Genomic DNA, 23,074 nt, shown 5'->3' on the forward strand with positions numbered 1-23,074 from the left:
CAGGAACTGTACGAGGTTTAACAGCCTCGTCCCTAGAGAAAATGCTTTGCAATTGCTTATGGAAAACTCGTTCCAGAACGGTTACGAACACAAAAAGATGATTATACAATATTCCAGGAACCACTTCCGATTGTCAAGTGTCCCACAGGGCTTTTAACCTTTTATCTTCTGGAATGAATAACGGTTTTTGCCTCACCCATCGACTGTGACTGCACCTCCTGTCTCTTACTTAGCGTCCGTCTGCCCTGGCGCTGGAGATTCACCCTAGGTGGGCAGGCTCCCGCCAAGGCCTGACGCACACGCGCCGCTGGGAGAGAGACCTGCCCGCGCCGCCACCTCTGACCTTCCTCCGGGTTGGCTCGGCTGGATCTGCGTCTCAATGGCAGGCCATTTACCCCGTGGCGCCATGCTGGTGAGTCCCGCTCCGCCTCGCCCCGGCCTCTCGCGCCGCGGCTGCTCTCCCGCGGCCCCCAGCCCCACCCCAACCTCGACGATCCCCCAGGTCCCGCCCCTAGTGGTCGTGCGCCCCGCCCGGGCCCCTCTCCGGTCCCCTGTCCCCTCCCCCACGCCCGAGCCGCCCCGGCCTGGGCGCCCTTGAACCCCCGCCCCTCTCCACCCCGGGCTCCTCGCCCCGCGCGCTCCTCCACGACCCCTCTCCGGCCCGGCCCCACCCCCACAGCGCCGCTGAGCCCTGGACGGGTTCCCAGGCCACAAGCCTCGTCCCGCTCGGCCGACTGGCCCCGCTTCTGAATTGCTCTGGTCTAGGTGGTCGCAAGGCTGACGCGGAGCTGGCGGCCGAGGTACGCCCGGAGGTAAGCGCTAAGACGCTCTGCGATTTGGCTTCGGCAGCTAAAGGCGTTATTTTTTACGGTTTTCCTGGGAGAAAGTTATATGCGCGCCGCCGCCGTCTGCCCCCGCCCGCTCACAGGCGCCCGGAACGGGCCTGAAGGCGGGGTCCGGGAGGCTTGGATGCGGGTTCGCGCTCACCCGGCCCGGAGGCCGCCGCTACGCCTCCCCGGAGTCTTTCATGCTGCAGAGCGGAAGTTGCTCAGATGTAGTCGCGGGTTGAGGCACGTTTTGCTTATTTTCTAAACGCTGTAGAAATGCAAGACGTTGTCTTCAGTGTAGGATCAAACGATTTGCTTTTTGGAGGATCTTTACCTTACGCAGTGGTTAAGCGTTTGGTTGCTAACCAAAAAGTCAGCAGTTTGAATCCACCAGCCGCTCCTTGGAAACCCTAGGGGGCCTTTCTGCTCTGTTCTATAGGGTTTCTATGAGTTGGAATCGACTTAACGCAACGAGTTTGGTTGTGTGTGTGTGGGTGTGTGTGTGTGTGTGTGTGGGTGTGTGTTACACTATGTTAAGTGAAATGGTGGGGCACACAGTCACAAGTGAAAACCCAACAATCTCTGCATAGAGAACAGGACTAAGTGCTGCAACAAACTCGGAAATCGTCTTTAGGTGGTGGGATTACCAGTGGTTTTCCCAGTTGTATGTATGTTCTTAAATGGTCATATTTTTATCATTTTTTAAAACCACACTTTATTTTAACTAGACAGGTAGTTGCCTGTTGCACCACATTGGGTGGGAACTTGCACGTTTAGGCCTTATCTGTGGACACCTTAAATTTTTCTTTTGTTTCCTACTTGGAATTTGACAGGTGCCAAATTCATGTAGGATACAGCATTTTTCCCTTTTTGAAAAAGGAGTTTCATTATTTAACATAAAATTTATTGTGGCCTGATTTGATTGAATTCCTTTTGAACCCAGTGTTTAATGTACAATTTGAAAGTTATATAATTGTTATGGGAGGTGAGACGTTTGCTGGGTTTGGGCTTTATTTGTAATTTGTTAATCGTCTTTGATGCCATTAACTTTGTTATGCAGGGTCATCATTGTCAACATTCATTTTTGTTGTTTTTTTTTTTTTGTGGCCTCACTGCTGTAATCTGAAGCTTTCCCCTCTCCTCCCGTCTGTTTAAAAACGCTAATCCCCTGGCTGCAATTGCTGTTTCTTACCTGCTCCTGGCTGGTTGAACGTTGTCCCAGAGTGGAGCATACACAGCAGATCGACTTATCACCCACCTCCTCCTCAGCCCTTCCAAACATTTCTTGGTTCTTTGCTCATTTTCCCCTCATCCACAATAGTTTGTATGTTGGGACATACGGTTTGCTGAGCAGAGAGGAAAGAATTGACCTAGCAATGATTTATGCTTGTTTATGGGAGTGCAGGGGCTGTTTTTGGACCTTGGGACACATAACTAATTCTCAGTGCCTGTTACTCCCCTGGTCTCTGCTCTCCTCTGTTTTGCTCACCTTTCGTTTACTTCTTGCCTCTGATAAAGTTTACTGGGCCAGTTGGGTGCTGACTGAAAGCTTTTACGTTACTTAGTTTGAATTGTCAGTAGTGTGGACTGTAGCTTCCTTTCTCTTACTCTAAAGTTACTATGGTTAGCTTCTGTATTGGTATGTAGGGATCATTTTGGAAGCCCCTAACCATTTGCAGCTAGCTTGCTGGGGCAAGTATAGAGAAAATATTTATACAGACACAGCGTTTTGGTCTGTAAGGGTCAGGAACAATCAGAAATCAGGCTGCAGAGTGTTGATGTCTGTCTGTCTGTCTGTAGCCCTATGCAGATCAGTAACTTCCCGGTACTTCAAATGCACAAGAGCCAAACAGCAATGAGAGCCAGTCAGAAGGACTTTGAGAGTGCAGTGAATCAGATGAAACTCTTGACGAAAGACCCAGGAAATGAAATGAAACTAAAACTTTATGCATTGTATAAGCAGGTAAATGTCTAAGGTCAGATATTATGGAGAGCCATTTTGAGCAGATGACTCTTCAAATAGATATGCTGTATGTTTCACTAACATTCACTGTTTATATTTTGGCTTTCTATTTTGCTCTGAAGAGTGTATACATGCGAGTTTTTCTATATTGGATCACTCCAGAGTAAAAGACACTTAAAAAATACAACAACCAAATGTGTAGACCTTATGTGGATCTTGATTAGAATAAATCAATTGAAAAAGATCTTTTGAGACAATTGGGGAAGTTTGAATATGGACTGAGTATTAGATGATATCTGGGAATTATTATTAATAGCATCATGGTTATATAATGTTATTTTTTAGAAATGTAGACTGATGGGGTAAAATAGCATGGTTCTGGGGATTCACTAAAGTAATTAAACAAAAAAAGAAAATAGGTGAAGCAAATATGGCAGAACTTGATAATTGTTGAATTTGGGTGGTAGGCATTGGTGATTTGTTGTAATATTTTACTTTTGTGTATGTTGGAAAATTTTTATAACAAAGTTTAAAAAATAAAACCTCTAACTTGGCAATGTCCAGAAATCATGAGATGAAGGTGTTTCCCTGTAGAAATCTGTCCTCTGGGCTCCTGTGTTGTTTTCTCTTCCTGTGACTGGTATAAGCCTGTCTTACTTTCATATGAGTGTGTAGTGAAGAATTTACCCTTGCCCAAAGAGAGGTCTCGTTTTTGCCCTCGGCTTCTGGAAGGAGATCTCGAGGCCCCTGGAATGTCCTGCCTGATAGGAGTGTCTTCATTTGCCTGAGGGCTGTGGTTACACCAGATGGTCTAACAATGTGATTTAGTTGGGGGGCTGGCCACACCAGGTAATAACAAGTGAACCGAGTCGGGGAGGAGTTTTGGGTCACACCTGGAGGGAGTGGAGACTGAGATCAGCCACGTGCTGACATAATGGAGCCCCAGTAAAAAGCCTGGACACTGAGGCTCAGGGGAGTACTCTGTGTGTTGTCACACATCGATACCTAGAGGGTAGCACGGCCTGACTCCACTGTGAGAGGACAACACAAAGCTCCACGTTTCAACCCCTCCTGGACTCTACCCCAGGCATCTCAGATATTAATCTGAGCCCTTTCCCTGTAGTAAACCATGAGTATAACAGCTTCCAGTGAGTTTTGTGAGTCCTAGCAAATTTTGGGGGCTCCCTGCAGTTGGTATCAGAAGTGAGGTGATCTTGGGGACTATACTCCCTCTAACTTCTCCCTTGGCCCACTCTCGAGTGTGGCTCTCTGTCCCTTTGTCTACAGCCTTAGTCTCTTTTACTGCCTTTGTGTTTTGAAGTCTTCTTTCCTCTTTTAACTAATTATAAAATTAAAAAATTTAAGTGGAGTTTTAAATTGCCACTTCTGAAAAGTAGCTGAATGGAATATTTTATCTATCGTAAAACACCCACTCCACCTACCTGAAATAAAATTCATTTGCTATTTGCTTTTTACTGGCATGTCCTTCAGTTAAGTTTCCTATGGGCCAGTGACAGCTCTGTGCCTGTCTCCTGGCAGTGACTCTGTTGGCTAGTCCATTACAGACTTAGTGGTATTTGTACTGTGGCTTTCTAAATGCTTGTTGGCTAATTTATTGTGAAGGTTATTTACCTGAATATTTTGTTTGTGTATGAAAAATATGTGATTATCAATATAAAGCTAAATGACTATTAGAATTTTTTTTTTTTAAAGTAATTTCCCAAAACCCTTATCTCCCAACACTTTGTATATGATGGCATTTGCTTCTCTAGCCTCTTTCCTGTTATTTGTGTATTATTAGCCACACCATCAAAGAGAGGGCAAGGAGAGGCAGGGAGAAGTTCAGATCAATTCGTGTGCCCTGTGAAAGGTTTTTGTGAAGTGGGAGGTGACCATTAAGGTTTCCAGTTAGCTGTGGAGTTTATGGATCTTAAGTAGACAGGGCTCCATTGGATGTTTGAGCATTCACCATCCCTCTCGTTTTCACAGGCCACTGAAGGACCTTGTAATATGCCCAAACCAGGTATGCTTGACTTGATCAGTAAGGCCAAATGGGACGCATGGAGTGCCCTTGGCAGCCTACCCAAGGTGAGTTTGCATTTCCTGTGCTTTTATTTTACTTGTTGTACTTCCCCTAATCAAGCCATTGTAGATGGAACCTTCAAGATCTTGAGGTACCTCTGTTGTACTCTGCATAGCAAAGTGCTACCTTTTAGGTTACTAAGTTTCTCAGAGTGCTTGTTCATTGACCATGGCCTGAAGCTCTTTGGCATCTTCTCTTCAGGAAACTGCCAAGCAAAACTATGTGGAGTTGGTGTCCAGTTTGAGTTCATCCGCATCCTCTAGCCAAGGGAAGCCTGATGCTGACAGTAAACAGCCTGGATATGAAACCCTGGTGGTGACCTCGGAAAATGGCATCACAAAGATCATGTTAAACCGTCCCACCAAAAAAAATGCAATCACCACTCAGGTAACGTCCACCTCCCCTCGGAGTATGTCCGGCCTTTTTTTCCCCTCCTCTGTTTCTTTCAAAAACTGTCATTTCAGCATCATTCCTATTCTTGTGATGTCTCTTCTTTGGTTGAGCAGGAAGATCAGTAACTGTGACCACTTCTTATACAACAGAGGTCAGCATTCAGTGTTTAGAATTTGTGAGTTCAAGTGGGGTCTGTACACCCAGAAGGCACTGCGACTTCCCTGATAATGGAAGCAAAATAAATTCAATTAATATATATGAAATATATGCTGATATCAAAGAATATAGAGGCCCTCCAGGGTTGATCAACCTGTCATAGAATGCTCCCAGAACTATCTTCATGCTGCTTAGATTTCAGAGTGAGTATGATTCTACTCACATAGAGGTGTTTTGTTTTGTTTCATACAAATGGAGAAAGGAGAGTGGAACTTCATCTGAAGTAGATCGTGACCCACCTCTGCTGGAAGTGAGTGGCTTTCCAAAGACAACTTTAGCCTGTTATTGAACAAGAATAATGATAAAAATAACCATTCCAACTCCTCTCATCCTTGAAAAAACATAGGTAGTTAATTGGATGCTTGGTGCTGAACTGGGAGTAAAGTTAGAGAGGGCTCAACAACAGCTAATAACAACAACAAGAACCCCTCCACTGGGTGTACAGTCTGCACTGTAGTAGAAAGAGTATACCATCAGACCAGTTGCCATGGAATGGATCCCAACTCATGGCAACCCTGTGTGTTTCAGAGAACTGCTCCATAGGGTTTTCAAGGTTGTGACCTTTTGGAAGCAGATCACCAGAACTTTCTTACAAGGTGCCTCTGGGTGGGTTCGAACTGCCAGCCATTTGGTTAGTAGTCGAGCACTTAAGCGTTTGTGCCACCTAGGGACTCCTAGAAAGAGCATATGAATTTGAGGCTATCTTAAGTAATAATTCCTTAAAGTTGGATACCAAAACCTGTTGCTGTTGAGCTGATTCCGACTCATAGTGACCCAACAGGACAGAGTAGAACTGCCCCATAGAGTTTCCAAGGAGCAGCTGGTGGATTCGAACTGCTGACCTTTTGGTTAGCAGCCGAGATCTTAACCACTGGGCAACCAGGACTCGTAAGTGCCGCTCGATTACTGTAATAAAGCATTTGATTCTCAAAACTTTATTTCCATTTTCCCTGACTGGTTCTTATAGGAGCATGGTAATAATAATAATGGCTGTTTATCACAGAGTGCCTAGAAAGTGTCAGTACTTTTCACACAGAGGTTCGTTTAATTCTCACAAGGTGCTTATGTTAATTGTTATTGGATAATGAAATATAGCGAGGTTAAGTATTAATTTGCTCAAGTTCACGTAACTAATAAGCAGGAAAATCTAAATGGAAGTCGTAATATATCCGACTCCTGATCCTGGCTCTTGCCAGCCATCTTGTTGTGCTGTGTCATCATAACTCTAACAATAATGGAATTATTTCCTCATTCCCTCCCTCACTTTTATTCATATATTATGTAAAGTCCATATGTTTATTTGTTCTTTCAGCATCTGTGTGTCCATAATTATCAGCCCTCTCATCATTTCTCACGTTGAAATCTCATATGTTAGAAACTGTACCTATTTTAAATGTATTAAACATTGTAACAGTGACAAATCCAAGATTTTGAGAGATGCTGTTGGTTTAAAATGCTGGGTCCGTTGTCTTTGTGTACCATTACAGTGTCTTGGGAATTTCAGCATTTTAGCATTCATTAACATTTCCTAGACTGCCTGGAACTCTCCTGATCTTTCTTGAGGTCACCACTTTAAACATCGCTTCATGTAAAGTTCTCTCTCACCACCTCTCATCCTGCCCTCCCGAGGCCACTTGCAGTGTCTTTTCTGAGCTACTTGCTGCTTCGTTGTTTTCCACCCCTTCCCCCATTTTAACACTATAATCCTCTGTTAATTCCAAAAAAGTGGTGTATCCCCCAACATCTACTATAACACATGGTGCATAATATGTACCAAGTAATTGTTTGTAAAAGTAATGAAAATCCTTTCAGATACATTATTCCATCTGTTTGGTTATTTAAATACAGCCAACATAAATGTGCATCACTTTGCAGAGAGCAGGCTTGCAAACTGACAGTGAATCCATTGGGTGATGGTTCTCATTTTCAGAGTCCTTTTGTTTTCCTCATCTTTTCACTCACATAGATGTATCAGGAAATTATGCTTGCACTTGAAGCAGCGGCCAAGGATGACTCAGCCATAACTGTGTTAACAGGTAAGACATTTTCTCAGTTCTTAATTATACTTCCATTTGGGGGGATTTCTTACTAAATAGGTAACTAGAGTAGGTAAATTCTAAGATCTTTTCCAGTTTGGAGATACTCTAATTCATAAATATGCAAAAAATATGATAGACAAAGGATTGATATCTTTATAACGTAAAAAGAAGATACAAATTGCTAAGAAAAGTACTAAGACCTAGATAAATGGGTGAGTAAAATGAATAGACAATTCATGAGAAAGTACAGGTATTAAACAAGGAAAAATATAACTTCATTAATGACCACATGAACAAATTAAAATTAGGAGGTACCATTTTGTATTTAAGTAGATGAGCAAAGCAGCTTTTTAAATAATAACCAGTTTTGACAAAGTTACGGAGTTCCTGGGTGGTGGAAACAGTTAACACACTCAGCTGATAACCCAGAGGTTGGAGGCCCACTCAGAGGCTCCTCGGAAGAAAGACCAGGCAGCCTACTTCCTAAAAATAAGCCATTGAAAACCTCATGGAGCATAGTTCTTCTCTGACACACATGGGTTGGCCATGAATTACAATCAACTCTACAGCAGCTGGTTTGGTTAATGGTAGAATAAACCAAAAACCCATTGCTGTCGAGTCAGTTCTGACTCATGGCGACCCTATAGGACAGAGAAGAACCACCCTATAGGGCTTCCAACGCTGTAAATCTTTACGGAAGCAGACTGCACATCTTTCTCATGCAGAGCAGCTGGTGGGTTAGAACCACCGACCTTTCGGTTAGCAGCCGAGTGCTTAACCACTGCACCACCAGGGCTCCTAATGGTAGAATAGGTTCTTTTAGTATCTTGCTGACAGCAGTGTGAATGGCTATAAAAGTTGTAAATAGCTAAAGAAAAGGAGGATTTGGCACTGTATAAAATATTCATATCCTTTGGCCCAGGAATTCCACTTGTGGGAACTTATTTTAGGGAAGTTATTCAAGAAAAGGGAAAGACTTTATGCAAGAAAGATAATCCTTGCGGCATTACTTATAATTGTGAAAATATTAAAACATTCTAAATATGCTGTTGGAATAATAAAGCAAATCACAGAACATCCACTAGACTGCTACACAAGCATTAAAACTTGTGAAGACCAACAGTATAGAAGATGCTTAAGATAGAATTTTAAAAATCAACTTAAAAATTGTATCAGTACTGTGATTATAACTGGAAAATATTATGTATGCCCATGGATCTGGACTGATGAGAACATAGAAAATGAATTGGGAAGAAATGTGATTTGGAAGGGGCACTGTTGTGTAGTCATTAAGGCTTAGGCTTAAGACTCAGATTGACTTTGAGTGTGGATTCTGGCTTCATTCCTTACTAACTGCGGGTGACCTCTGCTTCCTCAATGGAGAACACTGTGTTTGCTAACCCATCGGCTGGTTGAGATGATTGTATGAAATGTGCGCTGGGGGCATCGAGGATGCCTGGCACAGAGCAGACACGTGATAAATATTAGCGGCTACTGTCTGTTGGCATGACAGAATCATGAGTGATTTTATTTTCTTTTAATTTTCATTAAAGTTTATATAATATTATGTAGAGCTATGAGATTATTTTTAGTAACGAGAGAGAGATCTAATGGCCAATTAGATGGGGGAAAAGGAGGCATGAGGGAGGGAGGAATCAAATACAGCCTTGATATTTAATACCTAGGTAATCTAGGAGACAGAGATAATACTGACAAAAACAGTAAAGTCTGGAAGTGGCATTGGTTTGAAAGGAGAGAAGTTTATTTTTAATTAACTAGGTGTTTTGTTTGCTTTTTAACTAAAAGTGTAATATAGGCAAATAGATAAAGTCCAAAGAATATGAAGGAATACATAAAACTCACTCTCCTGGGAACCCCAGACCCACTCCCTAGAAACACTGTTTTCCTGGATGGCTTCCAGAAAATTCCTATGTTTATGTAAGCAAGCGTGTGTGTGTGTGTGTGTGTGTGTGTGTGTATTTGTTTCTCCCCACTTTTTTTTTTAACAGAAAAGGAAGCATACAATATACACATACTATACTCACCTTCCTTTCTTAACAACATCTTCTGAAAAATTATTGTCTGTCAGTACATACTCTGAGTCATTCTTTTCATGACTACATAGTATTAAATTTTTTGGATTCCATAATTTACTTCATCATTTCTCTATTGATGAATGTGTAGATTATACTTAGTCTTTCGTTATTTAAATGGTGCTACAATGAATATCCTTAGATGTATGTCTTTCAGCTAACATGCAAATATATGTTGTTACATAATAATAATAGTTCCTTTAATTTCCAGAAAGTTGAAGGAATTTTTTGGTTTTCCGTTTCCGTTATTAATTCTTAGTTTTATTATAATCAGAGATTATAAATTTTACTAGTTTTATTTTTTAGAATCTATTAAAATTTTACATCTCTATTGCTATATATTTACATCACTTCCTTAAAGATAGAGAATTGGAAGATGGCCAACTTTTTATATTGTCCAGGAACACTTCAAAAGAAAGTTCGTTCTCTATTTTCAAGGTGTGGAGTTAAATATATATTACTTAGCCTTTACCTTTCTCATTTAGCTTATTTATATTCCCCAAATTCTGTTTTTTCTTCTAATTAATCTGTCTTGGACTGAAAAAAGTGAATTAAAGGCATCTATTGCTATTGTTTTTGTCAGTTTCTCTTTTGTGTCAAAAAAAGTTTTTGCTTTAATGTAAGTTTTTGTCTTATTGGCATGAAAAGATTTATGATAGTTAGATCTTCCTTGTGGAGTTTATCCTTTATGACAAAATGTCTGTCTTTGTCTGATTAAATGCTCTTTGCCTAGAATTCAACCTCGCCAAGTAAGAATACGGGGACACTTGCATCTCTATTGTTTGCACTTGTCTGGCATGTCTCTGCTCTTTCTTTTAACTTTATACTTTCCTGAATTTTTTTTTTTTTTTAAGCAGTGTCTTATATAACATAATGCTGGGTTTTGCCCTTTGATCTACTCTGTGAGTTTTTCTTACAAAGGTGAATTTATCTTGTTTAGATGTATTTTTATGACAGGTATATTAGATTTTAGTTCTGATATCTTATGTGCCTTTTATTCATAATACTTCCTTTGTTATTTTTTACTTTGTAGTCTGCTTTCCTTGTTCTATTTTATGTATCTTTTGTTTCTCATAATTAGGAAATTTTTACTTCTAATAATTACTTTTATAGCTTTATGTAGTGCACATAAACATCTCTACCTGGTGTTATTACCTTTGGGCAGTATCTATTGGTTTCCCCTATGAAAACCAAAGAAGTTACCATGTATCACCTGATATCTTCTCAAACCCCCCTTCCAAGCATATGGTCTATTAAATATTGCTACATTATCTTCTACCATTGAATGGTTCTGTGCAGAAGTTTGAGGCCAGCATTAACTTTTCATTTTAATCTCTTTATAAGATGACCTTTTTTTCCTTAGTAGACCAGGGAATACTTTCTTTTTTTTTTTAAGTCCAGTAAAGTTACAAGGCTAGTCCTTATTTTGATCATTCTTGATCACTTTTTCTTGGGAAATGCATATCTTTTTAAACTAAATTGCTAAGGCCTTCTTACAAGTTTTCTTTGATAATATCTTTAAATATTTTTATTTTAATTGTTCCATTCTCTTTGAGAGAGAGTCTAGATTATAGAGATGAAATGTCTGGTGTGCTGGGACTACTACCTATCCTTTTCTCTTAGTTCTTTTTAATTCTATTCTTTTTATTTATTTTGCTTAGTTATCTCAGTCCTGTACTCTGAGTCTCTGTTTATGTTTTTAATAACGTCTCTTCTTTTTGCCGCTTCTAATGGGATCATCATTTCTTTAATGGTTATGTTTTTTTATGTTTTGTGTGACCCTCCCAGACCACTTTTCATTTCTTTCTTTAGTCTGTCACATCTTTTCTTAGCCCACTTCCACAGGTTAGTTCAGCTCTTAGCTTTTTTTCTATGTTGAGTACCCACCCCCTCAAGAGTTTGTTTCAGAAAAAAAAGTTTATTATTGAAAATGTTACTTATGGTACAGTTTGCTTCTGGTGGAAATAGGAAAAAATTCAAGAACAAATTTTATAAAAATGTAACCAAAACAAATACAGCCCTTTGTTTCTCAATACCTCAAACGTAACTGTCAAATAAAACCCCTACCACAAAACAAACATGTCCTTTGAATTTTTTCTTTGAAACTTGTCCTTGAACTCACTCCAGTCTGGTCTGTACTGACCTCATTTCTGCTTAAGTCCCACTGAACTTTGTATCACTTTCCAGATGTCATCTGGAGTCTGTTCCTTCTTGAGCTTCTCTCTCCCCTTGGCTCCAGTGATACTGCCTGCCTCTGGTTGTCCTCCCATCTCAGGCTGCTCACCCTGTATCGCCTTTGCAGATTCATACTCCTCCACCTGGCCGTCAGTGAGAGAGTTCCTGAAGGTTTAGTCCTCAGCGCTCTTCTCTTCTCACCCTACGCTCTGTTCCTAGTCTCACGTATGCCCACAGCTTCAAAACAGTGTATGCCAGTGATCCCCACATTATATCTTCAATCTAGGACTCTCCACAGAGCTCCAGGTTTGTATCCATCCACCTGCTTGACACTCCCTCTTAGCTGCCACCTCACACATCTCTCTGGACCTTTTCCAGTATTCCCACATCACAGTGACTGGCTCTACGTCTATCCTGTTACGCAGACCAGAATCCCAACATTTATTATTGACCCTCATCGCTCCCTCACCTCCCATGTCCAGTGTAATCCCATTTCACTTCCTCAGTATCTCTAGCATCAGTCCTTTTTTTGTCTCCTCTGAACTACTACAGGCCACCGTGGACTCTTGTCTCAACTGAAGTAGGCTCCTGTCTAGTCTATCGTCACCCCTTTTTGCCTTCCTCTCTCCTCTGCCCAGTCCGGTCTGTTTCCAAATAAAAATCTTATTTCCCCCCCATTTAAAATTCTTCAGTGGCACCAAGACAATTCAACGGAGAAAGGAAAGTCTTTTAACAAAGTTGCTGGAGCAACAAAATATCCATACGGGAGAAAAAATGAACTTTGACTCCATTTTACTCCCTACACAAAAATTAATTTAAAATTTATTGTTCACATAAGAATAAAACCCAGAAACATAAAGCTTCTAGAAGAAAACATAGAGTATCTTTGTCACATTGGGGTTGGCAGAAATTTCTTGGGACAGGACACACAAAGCATTAACCATTAAAAAAAATTACAAATTAGACTTCATCAAAATTAAAAATCTCTGCCTATCAAAAGACATTAGGAAAAAACTGAATATGCAAAACATGGGCTGGGAAAAAATATTTTTAGTACATAAATCTGATAAAGGACTAATATTCAGAATACATTAAGAACTTCTACAAATTAATAATGAAAAGATGAACCACCAGATTTCAAATCTAGGTAAAGATTTAGGCACTTGACAAGAGATGATATCCAAATATCCAGTAAGCACGTGAAAAGGTACTCATTATTATTAGTCATCAGGGAACTGCAAATTAAAACCACAATGAGGTATTTCATCCACTAAAATGACTGAAATCCAAAAGACAATACCAAATATTGGTGAGGATGTGAAGCAACTGGGGTTCTTGTACATTTTTGGTATAAGAACACTCAGAGAATTATTTGGCAACTTGTTATAGAGTTAAGTACCCATCAGCTCGGTGACCCGCCAATATGTCCATAAAACAACTTGTACAAGAACGGTCATGGTGGTCTGATTCAGAACTCAAAATGTCCATCAACAGATGAATGAATAAACAAACTGTTGTCTATTCATACAGTGGAATATTAGTAATAAAAAGGACAGAACACTGATACATACATGGATGAATCTTTAAAACATAGTTCAGCAAAGTAAACCTGACACAGAATTGTAAATACTGTAAGAGTCCACTTATATAAAGTTCTAAAGCAGGCACAACTAATCTATGGTGATAGAAGTCAGAAAGTGATTGCTCTGTGGGCTGGGAGTATGGTATGGCTGGGAAGGAGCATAAAAGAACTTTCTGGGGTGATGGAAATGTTCTATGTCTTGTTTTAGATAGATGGTAATTACATGGGTATTTACAATTTTCAAAACTTACCGAACTGAACATTTGAAAAGTGGTCATTGTACGTCAACTACAATTAAAAAAAGAACCATTAATGGATTTCCAGTGCTTAGAATAAAGATAAAATGTAACACGACTCACAAAGCCCTGCTCGGGCCACCTCGCCTCTCCTCTTCCTGCAACAGCCTCCTCCCCTGACTTGCTCTGCTCCAGGCACAGTGGCACTTCTTTCAACCTGTCATATGTATGAGTCACCTCCCTCCACAGAATTTTTGTGCATGTTATTTCCTCTTCATGGAATATTCTTCCCACCTCTCTTGTTACAGGTTAACTCATGCTAGTCCCTCAGATAGTTCAATTGTCCCTTCCTTGGAAAATCCTTCCCTTAATTCCCTGATTCGACCAAACCCCCTGCTACATGATCGCGTATCATCACACACCTCTCCATTGCAGCACCCTCATAGTTGCATTATTTACATTTATTTTTATGTTTTCAGATCAGTGTCCTACTTAATTCACTAGTCTGTAAATTAGGGCAACAACCATAGCTGGTTCACCAGGGCCTACATGTTTTGCCAGGGCCTAGCATGGATCCTAGATCCCTGGGTGGCACAAACAGTTTGCGCTCAGCTAGTAACTGAGAAGTTGGTGGTTCAGATCCACCCAGTGACGCCACAGAAGAAGGGCCTAGTAAGAAGAGAGCCATTAAAAACTCTGTGGAGCTCAGTTTCCTCTGAAACACGTGGGGTTGTAATGAGTCAGAATCAACCCATTGGCAGTGGATTCAAGTAGCATGGAGCTGGGTACATAATAGGTACTCAGTAATTATTGAATGGATGAATGGTGAATTTGTTGATTGTATTTTTATAGGAAACGGTGACTATTACTGTAGCGGGAATGATCTGAACAACTTCACTGACATTCCCCCTGGTGGTGTAGAAGAGAAGGCCAAAAATAGTGCCATTTTACTGAGGTAAGAGTGACATTTGTCTGATTTCAGAGGATGCAGTCGTATTCATCAAAGTGCTATTTAGCTGAGCAAAGTAAAATACAGACCCTCTGTGTAGCGTGATGAATTGTGAGTGTTGGAGAAGCACATTTCTCCAGACTGCCTCCATCGATATGTGGGCACTCTTTACCTCACTTTGACTTCTGTTGCATGATCTTCATGCTGCTCAATATCAGATGTGACTCGAAAGCATAAAAGTGGACTCCAGTTGTAAATAAAATCCTCTTCTGTTGAGGCAGAGGAGTTTAGCAAATGCTCATCCAGCCAGACCAATGCATGGCTCCCATGACTCCTGGTACTAGGAGACTTGAGTAGTCTTGAAGAATGGAGACCTGTGGCTTCTCTGTTCCTGTTCATTATCCCTGCCAAATCCTCAACCCCCACGGTGCTACAGTTTTGTAGCACATGACCTCTCACCATCCTCACCTCAAAGCCTACAGCCCAGATGTAAGTGTCCAAAATGGAAAATTCAAGCCAAGGTACACTTATAGGATTCAGGCATCTGCCTCCATCAAGACCATTCAAACAGATGTTCCAGGTGAATATGGTGGGAGAGCATGAGAGGTAACAAGACAGGAAGCACTGCTGGTTGCGGTTTTGGAAACACCCTGCCTGGAGAGAAGGGCTTGTTATTTCAGACTCATTTCTGTCTTGCCTGTAATTCAGTAACGCTGCTTTGGGAAATTTGAACGTGCTTTTTTGTTTCCATTTCTATAGGGATTTTGTAGGCTGTTTTATAGATTTCCCTAAGCCTCTGATTGCAGTGGTAAATGGCCCAGCTGTGGGAATCTCTGTCACCCTTCTTGGGCTATTTGATATCGTGTATGCTTCCGACAGGGTAAGTCAGCTCCCGGAGATGTATGAAGTTAGGCAAGTAGTCAGAAAATGAGGTGCTTTGACTTTTTCATTATTGTTGATAGTAGTAAATGGATTACATAGGGTTGTGGTAGAAAGGACTGAGTTTAGATTTTTATCAAAGATTTAGTCTAATGAATTTGATTAATTTTATTTTTCCTTCACTCTTAACTTAAATTTTCCTAAACAAAAAAACATATTTGCCATGAACATTATGCCAACTCTGTGATGGTTCCATATTCTAATCAATTTATACAGCGGTTCTAATTTTCATTGTTATTATTAGTCTAAAATAGGAGATACTTGAAAGCTTGTTATCAGGGGACAGAATAGCATATTTGTAGATTATTTGATACTTATTTCCAAGTAAATGCATTTTGGAATTTAGAATTTTAGAATAGGAAGGGACTGCAAGCATTACCTGTTCTGAAGTCCCTTCTTTGCAGATAAGAAAACTGAGGCCTGGAGAAGTTACTTGCCAAAAACACAATTTCACCTTGTAATTTTAAATGGTTCACCTTTGAGTTATATGTATTAATTTTTATTCTTACTATACACCCACTCCTCGTTTGTCGGCTTGGTTAGGTTCCAAAGACCAGATCGTTATGCAAAAATTGGTGTTATGAAAAAATGGAGGATGACTATATCATTACATAACTACCAAATTACATCATTACATAACTGCCAAACCACTGAGAATCATGGCCCAGCCAAGTAGACACATACATAACCTTAACCATCACAGCCAGCATTACTCTCGCACCTCAGCATTCGTTACTGCCAGACGTACATTGTTAATGCACAAAATAGTTGGATAGTAGATTTTTTACTATAGTTGCAAATGCAAAATGTTGGATAATGAGGTAGTCAATAATGGAGAGTAGGTAGTAATATATGTCCTAGTAGAAAATAAAATTTTGATAAGTATGGAAAAATGGGGGAAGGGATTGCCTGCCATGGGGCACAAGGGAACTTTCTGAGTGATGGAAATATTCTGTACCTTGATTGTGGTGGTGGTGACATAACTATATACATTTGTTAAAACTTACTGAACCGCATACTTTAAAAGAGTGAATTTTATTGTGTATATATTATGCCACAATCCTAATTTTTAAAAAAATGTTTTCCTCAATCAAGTATAGTGAGCATATAGGCAAATAGTGATTTTTTTAAAATCACTTACAAAAAAAAATCACATATGAAAAGATGGTTTTCTTTTTTTTCCCCGAATAGGCAACATTTCATACTCCTTTTAGTCATCTGGGCCAAAGTCCTGAAGGATGCTCCTCTTACATGTTTCCGAAGATAATGGGCTCAGCCAAGGTAACTTTGGGAATCCTTAAAAGTAAAATTTAATGACTCATCTGTATTCCAATTTAATAAGTCGCTTCTATTCCAAAAATTGTCACTTATTCTCTCTTCTTTCCGATTAGTGGACAAAAGAGATGAAAAGCGAATTATTTACTTCCCAACTCTAAGGGTTTAATATATGCAGGAACTGGGCTATACGAAGTGTCTATATGACAGAAAATGAGAAATTCTCTCTGCAGCTCCAAAAGTCAGCACAGTACTTGCCCAGCTGGTTGCCGCAGTACTGGCTGCATTATAGGCAGCACGAGGCCTTGTCCTCGATGGCTGTATGACATTAGTCAGTTGAAGGACCAGGGCTGTGCCATCCTCCCTGAGTCCTCTGAGCTCAGGGTCCCATTTAATTGCTGTGAATGAGCAGCATGTGGACGTGGAAAGTGACATGGCAACATCTTGACCTTCAGAGTCATGTAAAGTAGCAGCAGATATCGAGGCTTCATGGGGTTCACCACTTCCAAACCCAGTCACAACAGCCTTCTGATCAACCTGTTCTGCCAGTGTGAAGGCTCCCAGGGTGGTAAGTAGTTGTGCAGGCCTGTCGCTGTGTCCACAGAAACCTAGTGGTCCCTCCTCTGTGTTTGTGATGACGGGATCAGTGCAAGTCTGGAGAGCCAGCAGACAGGGCAAGGCTTGGTCACATTCTTCAAGCTCTGAAAGGACAGAGAGGGGTTGATCCTGTTTTCACTGACTAAGGTTTTGCTGTAAATATTTTTATTTTAATGTTATTATACTGTTACCTACCCTGAAGAGTTATACAGGTTTTAACTTTGAAAAGTTGAGCAGAACCAACTCTAGGGCTTAGACCATTTGCCTGTGACAAAGTCTTTACTTTCCTGGAAGAGAAGTTGCAAGTGTAAAGGATATCCATTCATCGATTTTCTCAGTTTTGTTGGAAACTGTAGTGTCCTTCCTTTTATGTAGACAAATAGAATTTGAGTACCTGTGCAGGTAAAGAAAACCGTCAGAGGTAGACCACTGGGTAGAATTTTCAGGGAATAGAATTTTGAAAGTTAGAGTTTCTAAAAGTTGATGACATTTCCTGTGACCGTGATTTCTTTCTTTCTTCTTTTCTTTTTAATCAGTGGAGCTCTAGTATGTAAAACAGAGCATCATAGCTGCTGTGGGTTAGGTAATGAGCATCTGTTTCAAGTCCTTTCTGCCCCGAGCTTCTTCCTCCTGCCCCTCCACGCAGACACACACAGAAGCAACAGCCTACAGCCCTTCCTGAGTGCTTAGGATAGGCTCAGCGTCTCAGCACAACTGCTGTCACTGAGGTCATCAGTGTCTCCTTCCAGAGAAATCAGACCATCACAAAAGAGTCTCCCTGTGCCTGCTGAAAAGTAGTTAATTCTGAAATTTACCAAAGCCTTTGTTTTATGAAGTCGTGTCTTAATTTTGCTTTTTGTTTCAGGCAGCTGAGATGCTCATTTTTGGAAAGAAGTTAACAGCAAGGGAAGCATGTGCTCAAGGACTTGTTACTGAAGTTTTTCCCGATAGCACTTTTCAGAAAGAAGTTTGGACCAGGCTGAAAGCATATTCAAAGCTTCCCCCAAATGTTAGTATTCAGTGTTTACTTATAGGAACCATGGAAATAATTTCCTAAAAAAGAAAATGGATTTGCATTAAGAGAATAAGTAATAAAAAGACATTTCTTTAACTGGCTTTAACCACATCAAAATTTGGAATTAAAAATAAAAATGTTAGAAATAGTGATTTTTGCAAGCATTTCATAAGCATTTCATTTCTATAAAGTGAAGGTAGAGGGGCAGTTCTTTTTTTTTTTTTAAATATTTTATTGTACTTCAGGTGAAGGCTTACAGAACGGATAGTTTCTCATGTAACAGTAACACACATGCTGTTTTATGACATTGGTTAACAACCCCACAACATTTTAACCCTCTAAATTCTCAACTTTTTTTTTTTTGTGAAAATACACATAGCCAAAGATACACCATTTCAAAAATTTTTTTTTACATACACATTTAAGTGACATTGACTACGCTCTTCTAATTGTGCTGTTATTCTCACTTAAGATGAAGGCTTACAGGACAAAATAGTCTGAGGGGCAGTTCTTTATGGGGATAACTTTGAGGAGGATGGTAGACAGTATTTGCGGAGCACATTTATCTTGGAATTCAGATGAAAGCCAGATGGTTGACTGTATATTAGGAGATCCTTATAGTATAGCATTTTCTTTGTTATATGTGGTAGCTAGTGCCTGATTGCTCTTATATTCTTGCTAATCACAATGTGGTCCTAGAACCAGAAGCTTTAGCACCCATCTGGGAGCTTTTTAGAAATGTGTATAATCTCAGGCCCTGCTCGTCACCTACTGAATCAGAATCATTAACAAGAAGTCCAGGTGATGGGTTTGCACATTAAAGTTTGAGAAGTACTCTTTTATAGACTCTCCCTGGGTGGTGCAAATGGTTAACATGTTCAGCTGCTAACCAAAAGGTTGGAGATTTGAGTCCACCCAGAGGCACCTGGGAAGAAAGGTCTCGTGATCTGCTTCCAAAAAATCAACCACTGAAAACCCTGTGGAGCACAGTTCTGTTCTGACACACATGAGGTGACCATGAGTCAGACTGACTCCATGGCAACTAGTTTTCCTGGTCTTTTACACATGTATCTTAAGGATTAGTTTAATGAACAGTGGAGAAACAAGAATCAGGATTATAGAACAATCCCATTCTTAATCAGAATAACTTCTGACCTTATTGTTGGTTTGTTTTCTTCAGGCCATGAGAATTTCAAAGCAGCTTATCAGAAACGTGGAGAAAGAAAAGCTACATGCTATTAATTCTGAAGAAAGCAGTGTCCTCCAAGGCAGATGGCTGTCAGACGAATGCACAAATGCGATCATGAACTTCTTATCTAGAAAAGCAAAACTGTGATGACTGTTAAAACCAAGTCAAGTACATCAAAAGAAGGGGTGTGATAGTACTTCTGATTTCTAATACTTGAACTCAATAAACTTCCATTGTGCCTCTTTTCAGTACTAATATAGCTCTTATGACGATTATATTTAACTAGAGCCCTGATGGGGAAAATAATTATGTAGACTACGCTTGAAGGGTTTACATAGGAGTCTTACATCTTTTGACATGAATCGCTGATGCCAGGAACAATGAAATGGTGTGCCTGGGCTCCTGCTTTGAAAAGCATTCACAGCATTGCACGCAGAGGTCATATCTTTAAACACCACAATAGCACTTTGTCGTCCACAAAGGGTGAATGACTGGATGGGGCCAAACACAGACAGCCTCTGGATGACCGATTGGAGATCCTCCGTGGGCTGCAGGTTTTTCTTCAGCCATCTAGCAAGGGAGCAAATGAAGGAGTTGTATTACTAGAAAATAAGTAAGAATCTTAGTTTAATTTTTTTTCATAATTTAATCGAGGCTTGAAGAGAGAATTGGGTCATTTAATTAGAAAGCAATAATTACTATGTCTAATTATTTCCTTACTTTTTATAAAGTCTTCATTCTTGTTTAATGTGCTATCTTGTAAAAGGCATACCAGTTCTGCTCTGAGGGAGAAAGATGTGGCAGTCTGCTTCCATAAAGATTACAGCCTTGGAAACCCTATGGGGCAATTCTACTCTCCTGTAGGGTTGCTGTTGAGTTGGGATTAACTTGACAGCAATGGGTTTGGGTAAGATACCTTAACTCTCCTTGCAACTTTATGTTTTGATAAATTTCATATATATCAATTGACTAATCACTTTTTTAATTCCATATGTATCAATTGATCTATATGTTATCAATTACATTGAGGATGTAGTTAAAAGGCTGTAAAATTTACATAGAACATTTTGCTTTCCTAAATATCCTCCTTCCTCTTCTACCTTTTCTTCAAGCATCATATCAGGTAGCTAACCTTCTAAACCTCTGACTGGTAGTTCTTAATGTTTATTTTTCATTCCAGTAATCCTAATCCAGAGTGTTCAGTTTTTTAGAAAATATATGAATGGTAATAACCATTAATATTTATTGAGGACTTACTAGGTTACTAGTGCTGTATATTCGTAATCACATTTTAGCCTCAATAAAACAACCCTTCCTCCAAAATAAGTCAGGTACTGTTGTTACTACCATTTTACAAATAGGGATCATGGGACATTGAGATTTAAGTATATTTTCCAGAGTCAAACATATTGGAATGGGAATGAAAACCCAGGCAGAGAGTTTCAGTTTCACTTTGAAAGCATAGACCAACTACTGCCTATGCTTCCCAGTAATTACAACTAAAGTCTCTGGACAAACTATAAAAAACAATTACTTGAGGATGCTAAAATTTTAAAAAGCTGGTGGATTGCAGAAGGATATCAAAACAGAGAAGCAGCTTTACATGACAAGTTTCCCAGATTGTTTTCTGTCCACGGTGCATGAGATTTTGCCTCAAAGACAGACCCCAGTTGCAGTGGTGGCCAAAGCATGGCTGCCTAAATAAAACTCTTCAGGAAAAAAATAATCATGCTGGCCAGAAAAAGGACCCCGTGGGGACTAAAGAGTGAAGGACTCATATGATCGCACACTTTCTACATGTTCACACAGAGTGGTTACAAGATTAAGATGTTATGCAGGTATGTTGTCATTCCTAGAGCAATCACTAAAAAGTAATACAAAGAGACTTAGCCAAAAATCCAATAGATGAGTTAATATGAAATAAAAAAAATTCAAAAGGAGGGAGTAACAGGGAAGTAGAAGAATGAAAAAAACAGGAGGTAAACAGAAAACATGATACATCTAAACCTAGTTGTATTAGTTACATTAAATGTTAATAATCTAGTGTGCCAATTAAAAAACAGAGTTGATAGAGGGGATTAAAAAACAAACTTCTAGTATATATTGGAGCCCTGGTGGTACACTGGCTAAGAGCTCAGCTGCTATGCAAAAGGCTGGCAATTTGAATCCACCAGCGGCTCCTTGGAAACACTATGTTCTATAGGGTCGCTATGAGCCGGAATTGACGCAATGGCAATAGGTTTGGTTTTTGGTTTTAATAGATATTACCTACATGAGCCACTCTTTAAAGACAGATAAGCTGAAAGTAAACGGATGGAGAAAGATACACCATGCAAACAGCATAAGAAGACCCCAGTGGAGATTTCAGTATTAGGTGAAACAGTCATCAAGACAAAGACTATCACCATAAAGAGGGGGACTATTTCAAAATGATAAAAGGGACATGTCATCAAGAAGACTTAAATGTGTATGCACCAAATTACTGAATCTCAAAATACATGAAGCAAAATTGACAGAATTAAAAGAGAAATAGACAGTGCCACAACAATAGTAGATTTTAACACTCTTCTTTCAATATTGATAGAAAGACCCATCAAAAAAAGAGTAAAAGTAGAAAAGATCTGAACAATGGTTATCACTCGCTTTGATCAAATTGACATTTATAGAACATTATGTCCAACAATTTCAAAATTCAAAATACAGCTTTTTAAGGGCACATGGTACACTCACCAAGATAGACCATATGTTGAGCCATAAAAAAAGTTTCAATGAATTTATAAGGATCAAAACAATACAAAATTTAAAATTAACCCCAACTACATGGAAATTAATCAACACAATTCCAAATTCATGAGTTAAGTATGAAATCACAACAGAAGTTAAATAATATTTGGAATTGAATGACAACAAAAATATGACATGTCAAAAGTTATTGAATGTGGTTAAGCATTGCTTAGAGGAAAGCATAATTTAAACACTTATATTAGTCCCACCTTAAGAAACTAGCCAGAAAAAAAAAAGGGAGAAAAGTAAAACCAAACTACATAAAAGGAAGGAAGAAAAGAGTAGAAATCAGTGAAATAGAAAGTAGACAAAATTAAAAAAGCCAAAAGCTAATTCTTTGAAGATAACAAAATTGACAAACCCCTAACTAGACCAATCAAGAAGAAAATAATACAATAATCAGTATCAGTAATAAAAAGGGGGTTATCACAACAGAGCCTACCGACATAAAAAAAAAAAAATACTATGAGAACGCTATGCAACATTATGCCAAGAAATCTGACAATTTAGAGAAATGGACAAATTTTTTGAAAAAATTCAGCTTACTGAGTTCCGGCAAAATGGCGCTCTAGGCAGAAGTACCACACCATCCCTCCACAGCAAAGATCCGAAAAACTAAGCTGAACAGAGAATACAACAATCCTGAAACCCTAAAACATCAAATGAAGAGATAAAGAACTCAGCCAAGCACCAAATGGAGTGAGAAAACTGACAGAGAA

At 39.6% G+C, this 23,074-nt stretch overlaps 2 protein-coding genes across 3 annotated transcripts in view; one reads left to right on the top strand and one right to left on the bottom strand.

Moving 5' to 3' along the window:
- Positions 1-339: 339 nt before the first annotated feature.
- On the top strand, positions 340-19,811 carry ECI2 (enoyl-CoA delta isomerase 2). Of its 2 annotated transcripts, XM_004387556.3 has the most exons (11): positions 356-412; positions 766-812; positions 2,628-2,790; positions 4,780-4,878; positions 5,075-5,260; positions 7,449-7,518; positions 14,460-14,562; positions 15,316-15,436; positions 16,687-16,776; positions 18,233-18,376; positions 19,563-19,811. In XM_004387556.3, exons 1-11 carry the CDS (start codon positions 380-382, stop codon positions 19,716-19,718), a joined length of 1,212 nt encoding a protein of 403 aa, XP_004387613.2. In that variant the 5' UTR covers positions 356-379; the 3' UTR covers positions 19,719-19,811. The 2 variants fall into 2 exon arrangements, with proteins under 2 accessions (XP_023597504.1, XP_004387613.2); XM_023741736.1 differs by lacking the exon at positions 766-812 and having other exon boundaries at positions 340-412; positions 19,563-19,718.
- Positions 19,718-23,074, bottom strand: part of LOC101342957 (uncharacterized protein C6orf201 homolog) — a 91,137-nt gene continuing 87,780 nt past the window's right edge. The window contains exon 3 of the mRNA XM_023741742.1: positions 19,718-20,141. Within this exon, the coding sequence (XP_023597510.1) occupies positions 19,850-20,141 (292 nt within the window). The 3' untranslated portion in view covers positions 19,718-19,849. The remainder of the gene's footprint in view (positions 20,142-23,074) is intronic.

Source organism: Trichechus manatus, unplaced genomic scaffold (assembly GCF_000243295.1).
Source record: "Trichechus manatus latirostris isolate Lorelei unplaced genomic scaffold, TriManLat1.0 scaffold00188, whole genome shotgun sequence".
Taxonomy (NCBI): Eukaryota; Metazoa; Chordata; class Mammalia; order Sirenia; family Trichechidae; genus Trichechus; species Trichechus manatus.